The sequence below is a fragment of the Carassius carassius genome, chromosome 37 (genome assembly GCF_963082965.1).
Source record: "Carassius carassius chromosome 37, fCarCar2.1, whole genome shotgun sequence".
Lineage (NCBI taxonomy): Eukaryota > Metazoa > Chordata > Actinopteri > Cypriniformes > Cyprinidae > Carassius > Carassius carassius.
The window spans coordinates 20,936,662-20,958,139 of record NC_081791.1 but is presented as its reverse complement, the minus strand read 5'-3'; the positions used below and the strand labels follow the sequence as shown (position 1 = coordinate 20,958,139).

Below are 21,478 nucleotides of genomic sequence, written 5' to 3'. Positions count from 1 at the left end.
TCGGTCAGCGCGAGCCATTGTTTCTGACCAGTGACGCTCACGTGCTCAGCAGAGCTCGTAGTGTCTGCGCGCTTGCAGAGAGCTCATCCATCCATTCCATTGCAGAACAAGGAGGGGTTATTGCGGGGGTGCTTCATTAAAAGACAAAACACTTACACAGGCGCCATTTTATTTCAGTAGTTTACTTCCTTATGATGAGGTAGGTGATTTATGATTAGACTACACAACAGATCAAAACTACAACGTCACTATTTGCAGTGGTTTCATACAATAACAGCCACACAAAAATGTATGAATTGCATTGCGCAAATAACCTAATATCAAACCGAGTAGAATCTAAAACTACCTTTACAATATTTTAATTCATGTTGTTCACATTATAAGTCTAAATATTTGACTGCAGAGTGCCAAGATTGACCAATCAGACTTAACTACTCTGGAAAAATGTGCAATAAATCCCAACTGGAGTATTAATAATATTAATAATAATCTTAAAAAATTAGGTACTATTAATAATATCACTACTATTGCAGTAATGTATTCAATATAGCATTAAGAGTATTGCTCATCTGTAAGGTCCTAGGTTTCTGAGTAAAATGCAGTAACTAACTGGATGATTCATCTCACTGCACTCTCTCCCCCCCTTTTGCCCCCCACTCAAACACATGTCTGAGGCTTCTTCAAACATCAAGGAGAATCACTTAATGTGAGTGCATCTGCATGATGATGTTAAAGTGCACAGTTTTCCATTGCAGCATGTTTGTGACCTCAAACTATTTGCGAGTTAGTCTGGAAACAGACACCACATACAGACTACAGACTTAATTATGTGTGAGACTGACCTGTGTTTAAGGCCTAATTAAAATGATAAATGTTATTTCTGCCACCCCCCCCCCCCCCCCCAATCACTCACCCTCCATCATGATACACAGCCATCATCACAACCTGTGGGTAACACTTTTTAAAAAGATGCAGTGAATGAAACATCCCCCACCGTACACACATACCACACACCGGAGGTGAATCATGGGTCAGTCAAATGTTTATCTCCTGTTTTGACTTCTACTAGTTGCTACCTTAGTTAAGTTAACCCTGTCAACAATAGCAAGAAAACACAAAGTAGATAGGCCTATGCATATGTCATGCATTGAATCTTTTTTCAAATGGACCTTTATGCTTACTTTTTTTTTTTACAAAAAATTGTATGTATCCATATGAATTCATACAAAACTGCAACCTCATAAAAGTTTCGTTTCCTCATTAGATCAGGTTGATTTTTTTCCACATGGAAAGAACCCCTCCCACCCATGTCGTGCATTGAGGTTCTTTTTTCAACACACTCTCATGCAATCCATAGCTGTTTTAAGTTTTGGAAAACTGATTTCTAATTCGCATGCATTCATACAATCTCTTTCATAAAATTTTATGCAATCTGCTTATATATATGTAATTATTATATATAAAAATTACATTATATAAATTCATATAAAATCACTCCATGAAAGAGTTGAGATTGGGTTGCTTTTTTTGCACATGGAAAGAACCCCTCCCACCCATCGCAGCCCATGTACACTTGATATAACTGGGTCACTCTAAGAAAGAAATATCTGCACTGCTGAGTGTGTTTTTAAGCTAAATTTAGACATGTACTCAAAGTTTCAAATGTCATGCAGATGTGAATGAAACCTATTTAGCATGAACAGTATGAGATTAATGACTGTGTTGAATCTTTCTCATTATTTATTTGTGCCTATATCTGATGTACAGAACAACACATTCATACATCACCTCAGTATTCTTGACTTGTAAGAAATTGAATGGTAATCAAATTAATACCTTTAACCAGAACTCCTATAGCCTCTTTTTTATATGTCCTCTATTTTTAGTTTAGATTATCACCTGATGTTTCCATGCAGCCCAGTATGAATGGTAATTTATGAGATATGAACAGGGAACTAAGTTGATTTTCCTCTCCAGTTTTAGGGTCATTGTAAAGTACTGAAATATAAATATCCTAAAAAACTACAGCAGAGAGGAGGAGAAAGACTGAAGGTGGTTTCCAGGAGTAGGTTTTGTAGCCGATGAGTCTTGTGTTCCAAGGACAGATAAACTTTACAGGGGATTTTTTCTCCACTTGGGCAGATGTATGGACGTCAAAAGATCAATAAAACACATGACAATAAATGAAACATATACCCATTATAGATAGGCTAGGCTAACTATATTTGGAAAACCCATTGGCAGTGGTTCCCCAATCACGCAACTGTAAAATAATCTCATCATATAATGTCGTGTTTTCATTTTTTTATTCTTTTTTGAAAAATTATTTTTTTAATAATACATTTTGTTTATAATTCAGCGGTGTTAATGCACCGCTAAAATGAAAATGTACGAAACTTAGCATGTTAACTATAATATCCGTCTACATTTCAGTTAAAAAATTACGACTTTCATTAAAAACGTATTTGTTTAATCTCGAATCTCGAATTTTAGAGGCTTTCCGAATCTAAATTTTAATATACTTTTCCAAAGTCTGCGTATTTTCTCACTGCGCATGCGCGTCTCTCCTGTTTGTGATGGCCGTCAACATGGCAGCAGTGGAGTGAGACGCATGTCTAAAACTTTACACTGACAATTGATTTCTTGCCTCGCGCACTTTGTTTACGTGAAAGAAAGCCGTCGAACAAAAAATGTCCCGTCACAGGAATGTCCGAGGTTATAACTATGACGAAGGTATATTGGAGGAGTATGATGTTTAACCGTTTTTGTGTAAAGAGGCCTGTATGTTTGCTAGTTAGCTGGTTTATTTATCCAGTGTTCGGTGCTGCAGAGTATGACAGACTGCTGTCGTGTCACTGTTTCAGATGGAAACAGCTGTACTGTTCACATCATAACGAGTTCTGTGCTTTTAAACTCAGATAGTAGTTTCTAATTATAGTAAACATAGACAACATTACATCTAGCTTTTGTATTTTATTATTATTTTTGGTGAGCTAATCAGCTTTGAAGTTTAAATAAGACAAAATAACATCTGGTTTCTTTTTCTCGTAAGATTTGATTAATTTGCTATTTTTCAACCCTGTATTTGTGCCTTTTGACTGTCAGTTTTGTTCATAACGTTTCTTGTGTTACTACAGTTAGAGTGGCTGAATAAGCAAAGCTTTTTAGGCCCCATCAATGCTTTTCTGTTTGTTGATGCAGCGGGATTGCTTTAACTAACTGGCAATATAACAGAATGTCTTCATTTCTTCCTTGTTCATAGACTTTGAGGATGATGACATGTACGGTCAGTCAGTGGAAGATGACTACTGCATCTCTCCTGCCACTGGTTTGTGTTTAGTATTAAATACATGTATAAATTCCATATTATGAGGGTGTCCATCATTTAGATCTGCCATAAAGCAATTGCAAAAAGTTTCTAATGTAGTTTATATTTTTAGTTTGAAGATTTGTTTAATTATAATTTGCAAATGATTTTGGTGATATTTGCTATTATAAGTTTATAAAGATTCGGTTTGAACCCAGTAACCTTTTAATTTTACTGGATTCTATGACCCACTGCAATGCCATTTATGAAAATTATTTTTTTTGTTGTTGAATAAAATTAAAAATCCCATATTCATTAACACGTCAAATAACTGTATAATTAGGGTGTTAAGTTTTGTCTGTTATGGAGATGTTTGTGGAATTATGTTTTTCATAGCTGCACAGTTTATCTACTCGCGTCAAGACTCGAGGCAGGCTCGACATGTAGAGACCCTGGAAGAGGCAGAATATGAGGAGGAGGAAGAGGAGATGCCAACATCTCCCACCATTGCAGACACACTAGACCCACTACAACAAGGTAGGTACACACTGACTTTATTGGTTAAGATGGCCACTTAGTCGACTAGCTGGCTAGTTAGTCTTTTAGCTTTAATATATTAATATTTTTAATGTGTGAAATTAAAGGCAACAACTTCATAGTTCTACAATCCAAACAACACAATCAACACACATTCAATAAGATGTTTCTAAATCATAAAACAAGGTCTTTACCAGTGAGACTAAATAAAAGTATGCTATATAAGTATTATTCCAAAATGTTAAAATCAATTAATTATTTTATTAAGGTAATGATTCACATCTATATATTTTTAATTGAGCCAATGAAAAATAACTATTGTCTCAAGTAAAAAAATATAGATGTGAATCATTACCCTAAAATTATATAATTGGATGAATGAAACCACTTTTTTTCAGTGTGCTACAGCAGGTGATTTTAGTACGTTTGGTACGTTTCATTTCTCATCCAACACGCGAGACGTTGAGCTGAACATCCCTTCACTGTCTCCGCTTGTGCAGGCGCACTTCCGGAAAAATCGGCCGAAAAAGACCAAAAACCGTCCGATTGCCGATCGCGTATTTTAAGCAAAAACCGTCCGGTTCCGATTTATGGCTGGTCAACCGGTGCATCCCTAAATTTTATAGCGGTCCAGACTAATTATATGCATATTTTCTGCTGTGTATAATGTTCATGTTAGTATATATAATTCAAAGTGAAAAGTGACGTGATTTGTAGCAAAGTATAATATCCATCCCATCGATTTGTGTTCTGCATTTAACCTATCCAAGTGAACGTGCACACACACATCTTGGACATACACCCAGAGAAGTTTGTTGCTCTCTTTTAAAAAAAAGATGAAATAGTTTCATTAAAATAAATAATTTTTGGAAATAAAGATGAAATAGTTATTTAACTTCCAGTATATTTATGGTGAGTTTCTGTCAGTTGCCCTATTGAGCTGTTGCATTTTTGTATCTTTTACTAAATGCATCTGATCAGGGTCTGGTGGACTAAATTAGCCTAACCAGCTTCCTTAAGACAGGTTAAACAACTAATTTGTTCAAACAACCAAAAAACTTTTTAAAGTTTTTTAATAATTTTCAAAGAAGTATTTTATCCTGACCAGGGATGCATTTATTTGTTAAAAAGTACAGTAAAAAGTAAAATGGTTAAATATCATTACAATTTAATGTTTAAAACTTAATTTTCAGCAGACATTACTCCAGTCTTCAATGTCACATGATCCTCAAAAATCATGGTTATGCTGATTCGCTGCTCAAGAAACATTTCTTATTATTATCAATGTTGAAAACAGTTGTGGCGCTTATGTTTTGTGGAAACCTTGAATATAAAGTTTTAAAGAAAAGCATCTTATCTTACTACTAACCAGGCTTTGTATGAACAAAATCAAGTGTTTTTATACTGATGTTATCATTCATCTAATATTTTGTGCCTGTTCAAAATCCAGATTCAGTTTTGAGGAATGTTAACATTGTATTGGGAATCTTTTGTATCCGTTGTCCTTATTTTCCTGTTTGTTTGTGTTTGTACAGGTCGGTTGTATTCCTGTTTGGATCAGATGAGAGCTGTGCTGGGAGATTCAATTCCAGACTCCACACTGACTCAGGCAGCTCTGAAATATGACTGTGACCCTCAAAGAGCCCTTGATTTTATTCTAACTGAGGAGAACACCAATACACACGCCCTTCCAGCCAGAACCAACCCACAGCCCGAGCCTATCACCACAGCTGCACCACAGAAAGGTACACAAACACGCCCTTCCACCCAATACACACCACCAAAAAACCCTACACACCCTTATAGCCATTAGCTACCCAGAATACATCTGTGCTCCTTCCACTTAAAATGTACCCTATTATGTATTTTAATCCAAAATGAAAATGAAAACCACTCCAACAAGACCACAGATAGAAAAAAAGCCAAGTTGGCAAGAGGACTCAGGGAGGAAATGCTAAATTTAAAATTTTCAAAAGCTGGGGAGAAGCCGATTTTTTTTTCAGTGTTGGAGGCTGTAAATAAATAATAATAATAATGCGTTAAAATAATTTTAAAAAGTAAAGATTTTATAAAATACTACTAATGCAAATACTTATTATTATTATTATGTAAATTAATTATAATGTTAAAGAAGGACACCTTTAACTTATAAATATAAAAATGTAAGATACAAATTTTTCTCTCTGCTTCAATTGCTAAAATTTATTTATTTTTTAATCGCTGATGTCCTTAATTTTAGTGTATAACGTATTGCCTTTTTCTTGCTTTCTCTGTGGTCTCGGCTAACCAATGAAATTCGATCACCTTCCTTAACCTCTCGGTTGCACTCTTTGACTACAATTGGCCCTCGTAAGGTAAGGAGCCTTATTTCCTCCCTCACACACTAAGACTGTATCAAGTGCACTTTCATACAAACGAGGCAGCGAACAATCCTATAACCTCAGTGATCTGTTAGCCATGGCATACCCTAACAAGTCCACACCTGCTGCTCTAAATCCTCCCACTGGTCTTGGAAGTTTGGGAAAAGACCATTTAAAAGTGGTTTTGTCTCAGAATTTAGGTAGTGATGGTGGGCGGTCTACGTTAGGGCAAAGTTCACTGGCGCAACTAATAGCAGAGCATGAACAGAAGTGTACAAATGTTCCTCCTCTAATTCCCTCCACTGGTCTCTCATTGGATAATACAGTTCCTCTCGCTACCAGTCCGTTTGGCTCTTTTCTTGGTCCTGCTGCTCCACTTTCTGCAGTGCTCTCTCAGGGTCCTAGTGTCCCACCTATGTCTGCTTTGTCTGTTGGTTCTAATGCGACACTCTCGTTTGGTCTCTCTTTGGGCACATCTGTCCCAGGTAGTCTAGATGTGACATCCTCATCTCTTTTAACCTGCTCTCTCAGTAGTCTAGCGCTACAGGATTCTAAGCCATCCGCCCCTCTTCCTGTCTCGTTAGGAAGTTTCAGCACTGTCCTGCAAAGCAGTGGACTGTTGAGAGTACCTGGGAAAACAAAGAGCTCTGGAAGCCTTTCATTGGCTGAGCTGATCCATGAGCATCAGGACAACAGTCCCAAACTCTATGACAGTTTACCAGGACTCCAAAACACACACAATTCTCATACAACTTGTACTCAAAACAATCAAAAGTCTATCCGAACATCTGCTGGAAATGCTCCCCCTGGCTTTTCAGAGGCACCATCCCTGTCCAATCTCATGTCCCAACACCAAGCGTCCCTTGGTCTGCAATTCCCAACATGCACTGCATCGCTTAAGAGAGAAAATGGATGTAAGCATCAAGAATCGAACAAATGTGCAGTAGCTGTAAATAAGCCCCACCCACTTAGCTTAAATCAGAGTGTCGATCTTAGCGCACTCATGTCCCAAACATCTCCAGATGGTCGTTCGCCAACCCCATTGAGATTAACCCGCATCTCCGCCAGTCAGAAAAAACGTGTCTTTGCTAAACCATCTATTTTTGCATTAGCGATGTGTATGCGTGTGAGAAACGAGAAGAGCTGGTGCAATAAAGCGACTTATAATGCTTTCTTGTACAGCAGACAGATAGAGAAAGTGAAAGAACGAGTGCAGTGTCCACCTCTCCATCACATCACCCCGTTTTCTTTTAACACGCTCTCTCCGGATGATATAGTCAAAGCGAATCAGAGAAAAGCTTTTACTCGAGACTGACTTGAGAAACACCTTTTTCTGTATATATTTAACAAACTGGAATCTCTCTTAAAACTGGCTGGGTAATTTGCATCTCGGGTTCATTTTATGTTTTACATGCCACAGCCACATTTTTGGCCATAATTTAATGGAGCAAGGCTATATCGAGAAGTTGTCAGACTGACTGGTGAATTGTAGTGTATATAGATTGAACTGAATAGATTAGCATTTATAATTTTAGGAAAATATGAACCTTCAGATGTCAGTCATAAAGCAGCACTCAGATGGTTTGGACATTTGAACCCTGAAATTATTTAAATCACTAGGACTGCTATTTTATTTAATTGCCCAATAATACTATATACTTTTGTATTTTTGAATTTTGTATAGTTATTTACAGCTAACCATTACACTGGAAAGTTAAAAAGGACTCTTATTTGTTTTTTTCTGAAACATCACAACCTCAGATAGTAATTGAGTATTACTTTTAAAGTCTTTCATATTTTGAATTTTTCATTTGGATTTTCATATTTTCAAATTTTTTTAAATGGTTCATTAAGCTAAATATGTATTTTTGTACCTGATTATGTAGTTTTATGAAATTTTGAGAAATAATGCTTACATTCTAGAGTTGCTCTACATAGCAAAAAAGAAAATAGAGGAGCAGATACAGTGCAAAAATAAAGGGGAAAAAAACAACAGATTCTCTCTACATCTGTTCTGCTGCCTTTTGAAATGAGGTGCAGTGTTGGTTTACCACAAACACAGAAAGAGGGAAGACATTTGGGTTTGGGGACACCTGGAGTTTTTTCTATTACGTGTTTGACACTCAGTGCTGTGAAAGTGCATTTTAGTTATTATAATAAAAGTTCGATACACATTTTCATATTTATTTTCAAATCAGTTTTGATTATTTGCTGCCTTTTTTATTTGTTTTAAAGCACTGATGTACATAAGTGACTGCTGTGGCCATGGGCCTGACGTTTTGTATATAATCTGAAATAAAGATTTTCCAGTTTCATTTCTGAGATTGATGTTGAGGTGTGTGTGAATATGTGGGGGTGGAGGGGAACTTTTGTGTGTTGAGGCTGAGCTTGTTTTTTGCTCACCTTAAAGGGTGTGTTAACTTGTGGTGTTGTGTGTGTGCGCATATGTACTTATAAAACAGAGAGTCTTTGTGGCCACATAAAGGTGTTAACACGCCCAGAGCATATTGGAAGAGATTTTTACAAAGGCTTTGCTTTCATTGTGGTAGACCATCCACCATTGGAAATGATACATGCACAGATCTGAAGATGGTCTGAAAACACACTCAAAACACACCCGTGCACATTTAGATTGACGTTATTTCCTCATTGCACACTGACCTGGTCTCCAAAACCAGTTTAATCCTGATAATCACTTAAAAAGAAGGGTGTTCATTGGGATTGTTAGTGAGTTAGACTTAGCTAAGCCTAAATAAACTAGAGGAATCAATTAAGAGCCAAAAAGCTTTGAACATTTAATTACTGACAGTTCTTATTGGGTTTAAATGTTCACAGATTTTGCTTTTATTTAAATACACACAAAATTACTAGTGGTGCTGTTTGTATGTACTTCTGCCATAATGTACTTCCATTCCTCTGCAGAACACAAAATAATCATTTTGAAGAACTTTTCAAAAGTTTTTTGTCCATACTATGATAGTCAATGGGGTCCAAACACTGACTTTCATTTTATGAACAAAATATTGTATCAAACAGGTTTGGAACGACATGAGGGTGAGTAAATGACCGTTTTCTTTTGTGTAAACCTTTAAATAATGCACTTTGATGTGTAACCTTTCCTGCATAGTTTGGGTCACACATGAATGAGATCTTTGCTGTTTAAGGAAAGGTGTGTTTTTACATTTCTAAGAAATCACCGTTATGATTTTGCATCTGGCGGATAATTAAACTGGTGAAAATCCCCTAGAGTTAAATGGAAGGAGAGACCTGTGCCATATCTAGAGCCCAGAATATCTTGTTGGTGAGCTCTTTTGACTTGGAACATTAAGCAACAGCTCTACAACCTCTTTGAATATTCTTAGCAAATCCTTGGCAAACATTTGGAAAACTCTAGCAGGACATTGGTGCTAGAGTTTTGCATGGGCAAGCGTCCACTCTTTTCCTCAGACAATGTAAAGATCCTGTTTTACTGTTAAGATGCTTTGACTACACAGACTTTTAATCTTCCTTTGTCACATGCTCTTGTTAACACTCTGTTTGCCGAGACAAGCGTGGGTGAAGGCCTGTGTTTGAAAAGCATGGTGCATCTCACCTTTCACACTTGCTGTCTTTCACTCCGTTTTGCAAATTCTATCTTTTTTGCCATCTGACCACCTTAAGTAATCTATCCCTTTTTCCCCCTCTGTTTTCTCTGCCTTCATTTGCCACCCACACAGGAAAGAGTGACTGGTTTACAGCTGGCCGTGTTACTGCTCTTTGACGTTTTCTCCCTTTTTTGCACTTTGTGGCTTTTGCAGAAATGGTGATATGTCATTGTGCCTGTGCTGCGAGATGTGCAGCACTACATAGATTGGTCAGAAAGCGAGAACGAGAGAGGTTATTGACCCTATTTGAGAGCATCAATAAAGATCATTTGTAGCTAGTTTTCTCTTTCTCTGTCAGACTGTTTCTTGTTTTCTCATACTTTGCACTCCCCTGAATCCTGTCACTAGAACTAGAGATGATTTTACCCAAATTAGACTTTGAAGACTTGCAGAGGCATCAGATACAGTAATCTCTATACCTATTTAATTTAGCTAAAAGTAAGAATGCAAATTAATGGTTAGGTTTATTAGTGCGGTTTGCCAAGTTAAGCATCATTGTTGGATTGGCAGATTTGAACAAACCCAAATTTCTAGAAATTAAAGTTTGCAATCAAATTGTAATGAACTTTTTGTGCTATGAAGATTTATTTATTTTCGTCTGACGGATGGTAAAATGAGTGATACGATCTCAGAAAGTAAGTAGTAGGAACCTAAGTCATATCGAAGGGTCTGAATGTCATTGAGACATGGTTGGTTTTACTATGAAGTAAGAAACTAGCAAAACTAAAACTGGTTCTAAGCTTAGGTTCTGAAACCTTCGCAACCACTTAGCAATGTCTTTTTGGCTACATAGAATACACATTCGGGGGTGTTTTTCCCAAAAGCATCATTAGCCAACTATGGCTGCCAGTTCTGTTGAACTGTTCCTGTAACAACAGATCTTGTGAATCCAGTTGCTTTTGGGAAATGCACCCCAAATTATGGAAGCCCCAGAAACAGCCTAGCCCTTGTAACTGACCCAAGAATCCAATTAAGTGTTTAGCAACTTGCTATTATTTATAATACTATTATTAATATCATAATATTTATTAAATAGCTTTTAGTTTAGTTTTTTTTATTTTTAAGTTTGTATTAATTTTGTGAGCTTTTGGCTTTTGCAGTTTTTTACATTTTGGCACATCTTTTATTTTTAAACTTTTTTTTTTTAAATAGATGAAAATCATTTGTAATAGTTTAAAATAACAACACTGAATTACTGAAAAATAATAGAAACCACCTAATTACTGTTTTGAACACCCTATAAAAATCAGAATCTGAAATGATCATGAATTTAATGGTAAAAGACTGTAAAAATGCTACAGTTAAAACCTTTTAATTGGTTAACTGTAAATTGCTATAAACGGTGAAAAACTGTATTGAACATTTAATGTATTTTACATTAGTATACCGTTTTTGGAAGTGAGAAAAAATTTAGAATTTACAGGGAGCAGTTGACATTCCCAGAATTACCTGCATTACATTTAACATTTGATGTTTTTTTTTCGTTGAAAAAACTGTTTCTTCAGTGTGTTGTTACATCTAATGTTGTAAAATTAATGTTTATTTCATTATTACAGTTTCATGTGTGTTACCATGATGGTGTTTAGTGTTTGTGTGAATGCACCTTCCATATGTTAATTTTAAAAGCTGGTTGTGATGGGCTTTGGTTCATCATGTGACTCTCATCACCACCTGCTTTTGATGGTTATCAGTTAGGGATGTTCATTTTAACCTGTTTAACCGTTAACCAACCATTAAGAATTTTGATTGATTAATAGAATCAGTTAAATGGTAAAAAGAAAATCATTTATTTATTTATTTTCAGGAATTCAAATATTAAATATCAAAATATTTAAAAAGGTTTGCTGCAAAAAAACAGAAGTCACGTTTATTTCATTCAGAAATAGGCCTAATGCGGATGCGAAAAATGTTTACAAACATTATAATAAACACTGTAAACATAACTAGGCTATTTTAGTTCCCCTCACTCCACAACAATCCTTTCAAGTAACAGTATTTAGAAAAGAACAAGAATTGAAAATATAAGAAGCTATAGCAATACAAACGACAAGCCAAAACCAACGTTTGGTATCTCAACCAGTGTTAATTTTGGCAGGCATTTTTGATTTAGTCTTAGTCTTGAGACGAAATTGCTTAATAGTCTTTCATGGTTAAGTCTAGTTTAGTCGACAAAAAGTCATTGCATTTTTGTCAACTTTTAGTCATTACTTTTAGTCAATAGTTTTAGCCAAACTGTAGTTAGCTAAATTTATCTTGGTAGCTATTTTATATGTAGTTTTCAAATTAAAAGAATCATTAATTCTTCTCTCTTTACTTAAATATATATTTAAAGAAGCACAATTAGACAAATACAATAGAGATACAAATTAAACAAATTTTTTTATATACAGTAGGTTTTTTTACTTAACATGTATACATTTATTTAACATCTTTTGTTGGGTAACATTAAGGACATATAGGTATTTAATTTGGAATGCTTTCCCTTTAAGACGGAAGGCATGCATGAAATACTGACACACGTTCAGTTTTCACTCACCTGTTCACGTTCACTTAATCCATAACCTACTGTATTTATGTGAAATACTCTACACGATAAACATTTGGGCTGGTGTGTGTGTATTTGAGCGCTGCGAACTTATTGCGCGCTGCAGGGGCGGACCACCAGGACTTTTCCCGGTGGGCCGCTGGCCAATGTGGGCCGGCCCACCCGGTACACAAATATATATATATATATATATATATATATATATATATATATATATATATATATATATATATATATATATATATATATATTTGAAATGACAGAAATCTTAATATTACATCACTTTTCTACGCAATTGGATGAGTCAGTCGATCGCGGCTGCGGCCGACAAGGAGTGTGTTTTGTTTGCATGTGTGTTTTGCCCTCCCTCCCTGTTTAGTTTGGTCTACTCCATTGCATATCTTGAAACACGCCCCCTTTCACATAGTCTAATTTACAGAGAGAGAGAGAGAGAGAGAGAGAGAGAGAATTATACGGTGCAGCGAATTTCTCTTGAGCAGCAGGCCACTGTATATGTTCACTTAAAACATAACCGACTGTGTTTACGTGAATACTTGCAGAGTCAATTTTTTATTGATAATTTTGTGTGTATGTGTTCATTCAGAAGTTACCATACGCGAAAGATTAATTAATTCTGTGTACGCGCATTGTCTGAAATACTGCTTTCAGTGCGTGCTTTGAACGAGTGCGCGCAAGCTCCGAATTCGCGCAAATTGTTTAAAACGCTTGAATTGACAAGATTTAAAAACAAGTGCAAATAAGCAACTACGATCTGGCTGCTGTGGGCTAGAAAGTCCAGGGCCACTTTTTGGTTCCAGTCTGCCCCTGGCGCGCTGTATGTGAAAACTGAGGAAGTGGAGCGCGCGCGAGAGAGAGCACTTCTATCCCGCATTCACTTACTTTAAGTTAATCGACAGAATTGTGACTCCCGGGAAAAACGGGACGTCTGGTCACCTCATTCCTACCCCTTCGTGTGCTGAGGCCATTGTTTCAGATCGCTAGATCAAATTATAGTCCTGTCACGTCTAGTTAACGAAAACGCGGCATAAATTTCGTCATAATTTTGTCATCAGATATTATTTTTTAGCTCGTCAACGTCTCGTCTTCATCACATAAAAATGTTCGTTAACGAATTTTTTTTGTCGTCTTCGTTAACGAAATGAACCCTGATCTCGACACAGAATCAATGTTTTTGTATTTGCCATGTATTTGAATGCTACATTATTTATGTACTTCACTCACGTTCAAACATCTGCGTAAAACAAAAAGTTTTCCATAACATCATGGCGGTACAGTGATAAAACTTAACGGCACAGATCTTACTACATATTAGAACTGTGCAATGTTTTGTTTTTTTTCATGTTTGACTGACTATATTTTATTATGATAATGAAGAGGCTGCATTGCCTTTATTTGTGCACATTTACAATAAAAACAAATATTTATGCTTAAAATAAGCCAAAAGAAAAATAGGATGCCGTTTTCTGCCATCTGGTTTCCTTTTGCGCAGCACAAAAACGAACCAAAACTGCTTACTAGGCTACTTGTTGCACAGTTTTTCGTTCATTTGCTTAATTTATTAAGTAAAAATATATTTATCAAATAGGCTTATTTATTCATTATATATGTGTATATATATATATATATATATATATATATATATATACATACATATATATATATATATACATACATATATAGCCTAGCTTTATTATGTATTTCTCCGCTCGCAGAAGCGCTGCAGGTGCGTGATGTAATATGAAGTCCATATGAATCCTCATGTTATGTTGTTTGCTGCTTTTTACACATGTAAAATACATTTCCGGGAAACAAATGTTAGTATTTTTAACAGGTCACAGACACTTATCCTTTCCAAATCTATTCTAAATTAGAAAATGTTGTCGGTTAACAGTTAATAATCGGTTAACGAGCGTCTGAAAAATAACCGAAATGAACATCCCTATTATAAGTGTATCACAGAGGTACAAACAAATTTCACTAAGTTAAATCCATAAAACCCAAAATGGCTACCATATTTTTTTAGTCAAATTCTGGCAACCACAGCTGCCAATTTTTTTTTTTTTTAACTGTAAATCTTATGGATTTTTTTTTTTGTTACAGTGCTATCACATAGCAATGTGCTAAAATTCACTCACAATGACTTTCACTCCATTCACTCAAATGCTTTACCCTAACATCAAGGCCCCGATATACTTAAAACGAAATCGAAGAACGAACTGATATGACGTCATTTTGAACAAAATCAGGCCGAAACAAAGTTCGTTTTGAGTTTTTTTGGCAGTTAGAAATAGTTAACCAAAGCGAACGAAGTTCTAACGAAGAACGAAAACTAACTTTGTTTGATGTATACCGGGACCTTCATGGTAGTGCATTTTGTTCATGAGGCATATGCCACTCACATTTTCTTAGGACAGTAAAAAAGGACATGACTAGGTCGCTGCTGGTTCTTATGCAGTTGTTCTAAGTTGGTTACAAAAGTGTTGCTACATTGTTAAAAAAGTTTTCTTACAATGTAGCTTTAAATAGTGTCTTAAAGATGGAGGTGTTGAAGAATGTCCCATTCATGCAGACTTTTAGGCCTTTGTCAACCTTTGCCTTTCCCTGTTTATGAAAGAGATTAAATAAGACCAGTCTGTGATGCATCCGAGTGCATCTGTCATGTTCATGTATTGTTTTCAGCAGGTGTGTACCACATGGGCAAGGCTGTATGTGAGAAAATCTTTAATAGTGCGTGAGATGTCATTTGTGAATTGAGGATGTCTGAATGGCAGTAGTGAGGTGAGTGTGTGGGGATTCCCCATACTTATGGGACAGCCGTGCTACACTCGACCCAGTAAAAATAACTGATATGGAAAAGAAGGTAATGAAAGATAAGCTGGAGAAAAGATAATGTAGGCTGTAAGTGTTTTGGAAAGTCGACCGTTCCTCCTTGGGTTTTTGCATGGGTTTATTTGTCCTGTTTCTTTCCAGGAGTTGTTACACTAGCGCCCCCTACTGGACTCTACTAAAAAAACATGCCTAACACATTGGACTTTCCAGACTTCTTTAGTTAGATGGTGTGTTTTGATGAAATCCAAGTGGTATTTTTATTTATTTTAACTATTTTGTTTAATTTATTTTGTTTTTATTATTATTTGAAATGTAATTTAGTTGTCTATTTCTGTTATTGTGATTCTACCCCCACTACTCAATTGGATTTGGTTCATATGTCTAGGAAACAGGTGCAAGGGCTAGCAGGTAGTTCACAGATCTAGAAGGATGGAGTAAGAACAGAGTGAGAGATGCATGTGCAGTCACTGTCTGACAGCGAGTAAATGAGATACCAGATAATCAGGTACAATCATGTCTCCCTGGTGTTTGAATAGTCCTGGATCCGTTTTTCTAGGAAGAGCACATTTACATATCCTGAAGGGTGTGTGTGTGTGTCTCAGGTTTTTTTTTTTTTTTTGTACTACCTGTAGAGTATTTTTCTACATGTGTTTAATGTCATCACAGTCGGATAATTCTCTTTTGAACAACATCCAACACGGTAAAAAAACAATACTTTATTGACACGATATCTGATGTTTAAAGCTAACAATATTTCCAAAGCATATTTATAGTGCTAAAATAGTGTAGATACTCGGTGAGGTAAATAAATAAATGACGTTTATGGAGAAAATTGTAAAAAAAAAAAAAAAAAAGTTAATCAAGAGTGAATTTAAACAATGAATTCGGCATATGGAAAGTATTAATAATAAATGCTGTTAAATTAATAATTGTTTACTGTTAACACTCTTGCTCTTTTCCTTGATCCAGATTTTTTTTTTTTAATTGACCACCGGATTTTTTATTTTTTTTATTTTTTATTTTTTTTTAAATGTGTGTGTAGTGATCTCTTTGTCAGAATTGAGTTGAATTTGGCAGCACAGAGCGTTCTGGTGGCTGTGTGTGTAGAGATATGTTGTGTGGGTGTGGTTTGTGTGTAAAGTGTTGCTGAGTGTGTGTGTTCAGATGGGAGATATTTTGTGGGTGTGGCTGAGTTTGTGTGTGCGAGAGAGCAGGTGAACTGATATCTACATTCCCCAGCACTTCCTGTCCCTGCAACAGGTGTTTTGTTGTCGTCTTGAGCTCTGTATGCGTAAAGGGTCCTTGTGGTGTGGCTATTCCAACTCAAACACATCTGGGGACTTGTTTGGTGTTTATTTTTATATAATTATTAACGTTAGTTTCTATAACAATGCAAATACATGTCAATTCCCACGTTATGATACCTTAAAAATGATTAAGATCAATGTTTTTTTCCCCAAGGTGAGTCAGACATCTTGCTAAATTCTCCCGAAGTTCAAAGTGTGTTTTTTCCCATTTTTATTTTATTTCAATAAATATAAGATCCCCTTAACCTACTCATTTTCTCATCATCTATTCTCATTTAGTTCTTGGGGGTTAGAGGCTGCATTATTTTAGCACATTAACCCTCTATGTGCTGGAAGTGCACAGTCAGTGTGGGAGTACGAGTGACGTGCCGGAGTTAACCCTTTCCTGGCCAGAGCGTTCGCTGCTCAGTACGAGATGACTGGCTGTGGCCGTTGCCACTGAAACGGCTCTACTGCTATGACGAGACACCGAGCACTCGCTGTAGCCATTTACCTTACAGGGACAGAAAAATACTCTCTCATCCTCGTTTTTGTTCATCCCTTCCCCCTCTCTGGCTCCGAGAGCCTGTTTTGGTGCGTGGAGGAGTTGACTCATGAATTTCAGTAAGATAGTGAGAAAACAAGGCTCAGCACATGTCTATTGCACTGACACACACATCTGCTCATCTGAAAATGAGTAACTCATTATACTGTACCAAACAGGAAACTTGCCTTCATAAAATGTACACTGTCATACATTTTATGAAAGTAGATTAGTGCAAAAGAGTTGCTTTGTGCTGAAAAAGTTTCTGGGGAAACAGAGATCTTTTTCTTTAAAGGAATAGTTGACCCAAATATTATTCTTTACTCTCCCTTATAGATGTAGAATAGATTCTTGATGAGATGTATTTCTTCATTGAAACAGATTGGGAGAATATCACATTACATTATTTTCTCACCAATTGATCCTCTGTAGTGAATGGGTGCCGTCAGAACAAGAGTCCCGACAGCTGATAAAACATCAATCCACTCAACTCTGTTCCATCAATGAACATCTTGTTAAGTGAAAGCTACGTCTTTATATGAAACAAGTAACTTTAAACCGTAGCTTCTGATTAAAATCCAATTTTCACTTTATCCAGTGAAAAAGTTTTATCTGTGCATATTTCTCTCCTGATTCAGACAAGACAATTTTTTTTTATTATAGGAGAAAGCAATATTATAGAGAACTAGTGTTTCAGCTAAAAGTTAAAACGTTCTGAATTTAATGAAAACTTATTTTTGCTTCACAAGTTAATTAATGAGCTGCAGTCGTGTGGATTACTTGTGATGTTTTTATTAACTATTTGGACTCTTATTCCGATGGCACCCATTCACTGCATAGGATTCATTGGTGAACAAGTGATTTAATGCTAAATTTCTCCAAATCTGTTCTGATGAAGAAACAATCTTATCTTGGATGGCCTGAGGGTGAGTAAATTTACTTTTGTGTGAACTAATATTTTAATCTTTTTTTGTAAAAAATCAATACTATATATATATATATATATATATATATATATATAAAATACAAAAATGTATGCATGCTGTTTTGTACATTCTAGCTAAAACACGGGAAGCTTCAGAGAGTCGTGTTGAAGCAGAGGTTGTCCCAAAGGTTGCCCGCATGACTGTGTCAGGCAAGAAGCAGACCATGGGCTTTGATGTGCGAAGGTAAGCCAATCGAGGTAATGTGGATGTGGAAGTGGTTTAAAGATCTGGCCTTGTAACCCAAACATTGTAGGTTCAAACCTTATAAGGGGTGCTCTATATACTATGATCTTTTACGGTCTTCAACTGTTGAACAAAGCATTTAACCACAGCTCACTCCACGGGGACTGTCCCTGTAATAAGTATCACTGTATCACCGTGTCCTAATCAGTCAAGATAGGTCACGTTTTCAGTGATTCGTCAGTCTAGAGTGAACACTAGTCAAATGCTCAAAGCCACTTACAAGATATTTCATAGTATGTGCTGTAGTTTTAGATCAGTATACAGTTACAATTAACAGGGTTTTGAAATAGATTTTATGATTGGCAGGGCAGTGTTAGTATTATTTATATACTATTATAATATTTAGTAATAAAATACTAAATACATTTTGAATTAGCTTTTACTTTAATAATGGCTGTTATTTTAGTTTTAGTTATTTAATGTACTTCTGTATTTTGTATTTTTATGCAAGTATTTTTATTAAGATCCATTTTTATTTCAGTTTTACTAATTTTAGTACTTGACTAAAAACGCTACTTTGTTAACATGCTTTTTTGAAATGTACAAAAAAAAAAAAGACCATCGTCTTGGTCATCTGCTATCCACAGAATAGCATATAGCACAGAATTCTCCGAACCAGGCCAAGTTTGTCTACCTGCATTGCATTCTGGGATAGCAGAAAACCACAGAGATGGCTGGTGCCTGTAGATTAATCTCACACACTTACAAACACAAACCCACAGCCTATCACTCCCACTCCTTCAGCCACAGACCACACCCGTCGAGCACAGTAAAAAGGGTGTAGGGGTATCTGCAGGTGGAACAACCAGTGTACTTTTATTTAATAGGTTAATTTTGTTCAGAACAGTTTGTTTAAATGGCTGTTCAATAACTTGTGCTAAAGTTTCCACATAAGCTTTCCATTTCAGAAAAAGAATTGTAGGTTTTTACTAAAAATGTCAGCATTTTGAGTTTAAAAATTTTAAATGTAGATTGTTCAGTACACAAAGTTCAGTACATTAACATTCAGAAAGTATAGGGTTAATAAGATATATTTTTTTTGGTTTGAAAGAAATTAATACTTTTTAGGCATTAAATTAATCAAAAGTGACAGTAAAGACATTTATCATGTTAAAAGATATAGTAACACTTTATTTTAAGGTGTCCTTGTGACACGTTTCACTTACTACTATTATAATAGCAATTAATTATGCACCATTACATGAAAATAACCCAAGTCAAGTCCTAATCCTAACCCTAACCATATAATAAGTACATGTAGTTAGTCAATATTACTCAGTACTTGTATGTAGAATTGTGTAAGGTATAATAACGTGTGACAAGGACACCTTAAAATAAATTTGAAATATATATAATTTTTTTTTTTTTTTACTTTCTATTCATCAAAGAGTCCTGAAAACATATCATGGTGTCCACAAAAATATTAACAATAAAAATGTTACTTAATCTCCAAATCAGCATATAAGAATATTTATAAGAATAATATATTTCTGAAGTACCATGTAACAGTGAAGACTGGAGTAATGGCTTAATTTTTAAAATCTATTGAAATATATATTTTTTAATTGTAATAATGTTTTGGAATATTACTATATTTTAATGAAATAAATGCAGCCTCAGTGAGCAAAGCTTCTTGCAAATGCTAACAATACTGACCCCCCCCCCCCCTCCCCCACCCCAAAAAAGAAAAATGGATTAAAAAAATTAGGCCTAGGACCGTAAAACAATATGACAATGGATTGTATGTTTATCACAGCATTGTTTTTTTCAAGGCAAATTAGCTAAATTAGGTTTTTATTGACTGTAAGGACAAGAAGAATAAAAAACAAGACATGTTAAAAATTCTGAGCTAGCATTTGATTTTTTGTGTCTTTATAGTGCTGAAGAAAACGGAGTTGTTGCCCCATCAGTTCGCAGAGGGCCGAGTCCAGAGGTCACTGCTGCACCAACCACAGAGACGCCATCCAAACCATCGGCTGTGAATGAAGACTCTGCCGCCCCGACCCCGACTCGACCAGCTGGAAAGAGCAAACAGCAGCTCAACATCCGTGCTGAACTGGAGAAGAGACAAGGAGGAAAACCGCTACTCAACCTGGTGGTCATAGGCATGATATTCTCGCTCTCTTACTATTCATTCTGCCACATTATCATCCACTTAATATTTTGGTGTTGCATTTGAATTAGTTTCATTCTTTTGATTAAACCAATTACCATAAACTCATCCCCTAAAGTATTTGGAATGCTTAATGCCTCTCAGGGCTTAAAGTTCTCCGGCACTGTGCTGGATTTCCGGCGTGCAGCGTTTAATGCTACATAAAAAAAAATCTTGTTGATTGATATCACTTTTGAGTCCGTGCGTTCGCCTACCAATGGTATGAGACGTTCAGCTTTCATTGAGTCACAGCCATGGTGAATGGAGAAGCGCGACAAAAAGCTGTGAGACGAAATGGTCAAATATATCCATCTAGCGCGTGTTTACGTAGAAAAGCTAACTATAAAGCAGCGGAGCTTTCTAAACAGCTCAGAGTAATCTTGTCATCTCAATAAGAAGGATACGATTGCCAGAACATATTTACTGGGATTTCTGAAAAGGTCCTGTTCACACATGATCTATTAATGGTAACTTTACCAGTAATTTACCAGTGAATACTGTATGTGTGAAAGGGTCTAAACTCTTCCTCTGTATACGCTGTGAATTTTAATTGCTTAACGTAATCTGGATAAACCGTGTGCATTATTTCACTAGATTTGTAACGTAAATCATTTAGAAACCTTTGGCAACACAGGAGATACATCTACCTATGTCTAAATATGCCATTGTATTGTACATCGCGATTTTAAAATAAATGTTTCTGTACGTGGCCAAATATTAAAATTTAATGGATTTAAACATTGTTTAATCAAGCTGTAAAGTGAAACGTCACCAGGCTGTTGGTGCCCTCTGCAGGTATTTGTTTTAATACATAATAAACTTAAGTTATGTTCATCTTATATATATATATATAGGCATATTACATTATATATTTTAACAGTGTTGTTCAATACAATCTTGTAATTTCTTGGTTTTGATGTTTGATTTGAGCAAATTATTATTGCCTCATTTTTAGTTTATATATAAATAGTCAAACTAAAGCCAGGTTTTCACTTAGGTCTGTCTGTGTTACTAAAAAAAAATA

At 35.7% G+C, this 21,478-nt stretch overlaps 1 protein-coding gene and 1 long non-coding RNA gene across 2 annotated transcripts in view; both read left to right on the top strand.

Annotated features, from left to right (window-relative positions):
* Positions 1–2,552: 2,552 nt before the first annotated feature.
* hbs1l (HBS1-like translational GTPase) overlaps positions 2,553–21,478 on the top strand; it is a 27,986-nt gene continuing 9,060 nt past the window's right edge. Inside the window, exons 1-6 of the mRNA XM_059528137.1 lie at positions 2,553–2,733; positions 3,263–3,328; positions 3,704–3,844; positions 5,380–5,589; positions 18,134–18,242; positions 20,181–20,407. Coding sequence (XP_059384120.1) covers positions 2,691–2,733; positions 3,263–3,328; positions 3,704–3,844; positions 5,380–5,589; positions 18,134–18,242; positions 20,181–20,407 — 796 coding nt within the window. The 5' untranslated portion in view covers positions 2,553–2,690. The remainder of the gene's footprint in view (positions 2,734–3,262; positions 3,329–3,703; positions 3,845–5,379; positions 5,590–18,133; positions 18,243–20,180; positions 20,408–21,478) is intronic.
* Positions 7,553–8,526, top strand: LOC132118348 (uncharacterized). Its single transcript, XR_009425889.1, has 2 exons — positions 7,553–7,672; positions 7,706–8,526. It is a non-coding gene; the product is annotated as an uncharacterized LOC132118348 (long non-coding RNA).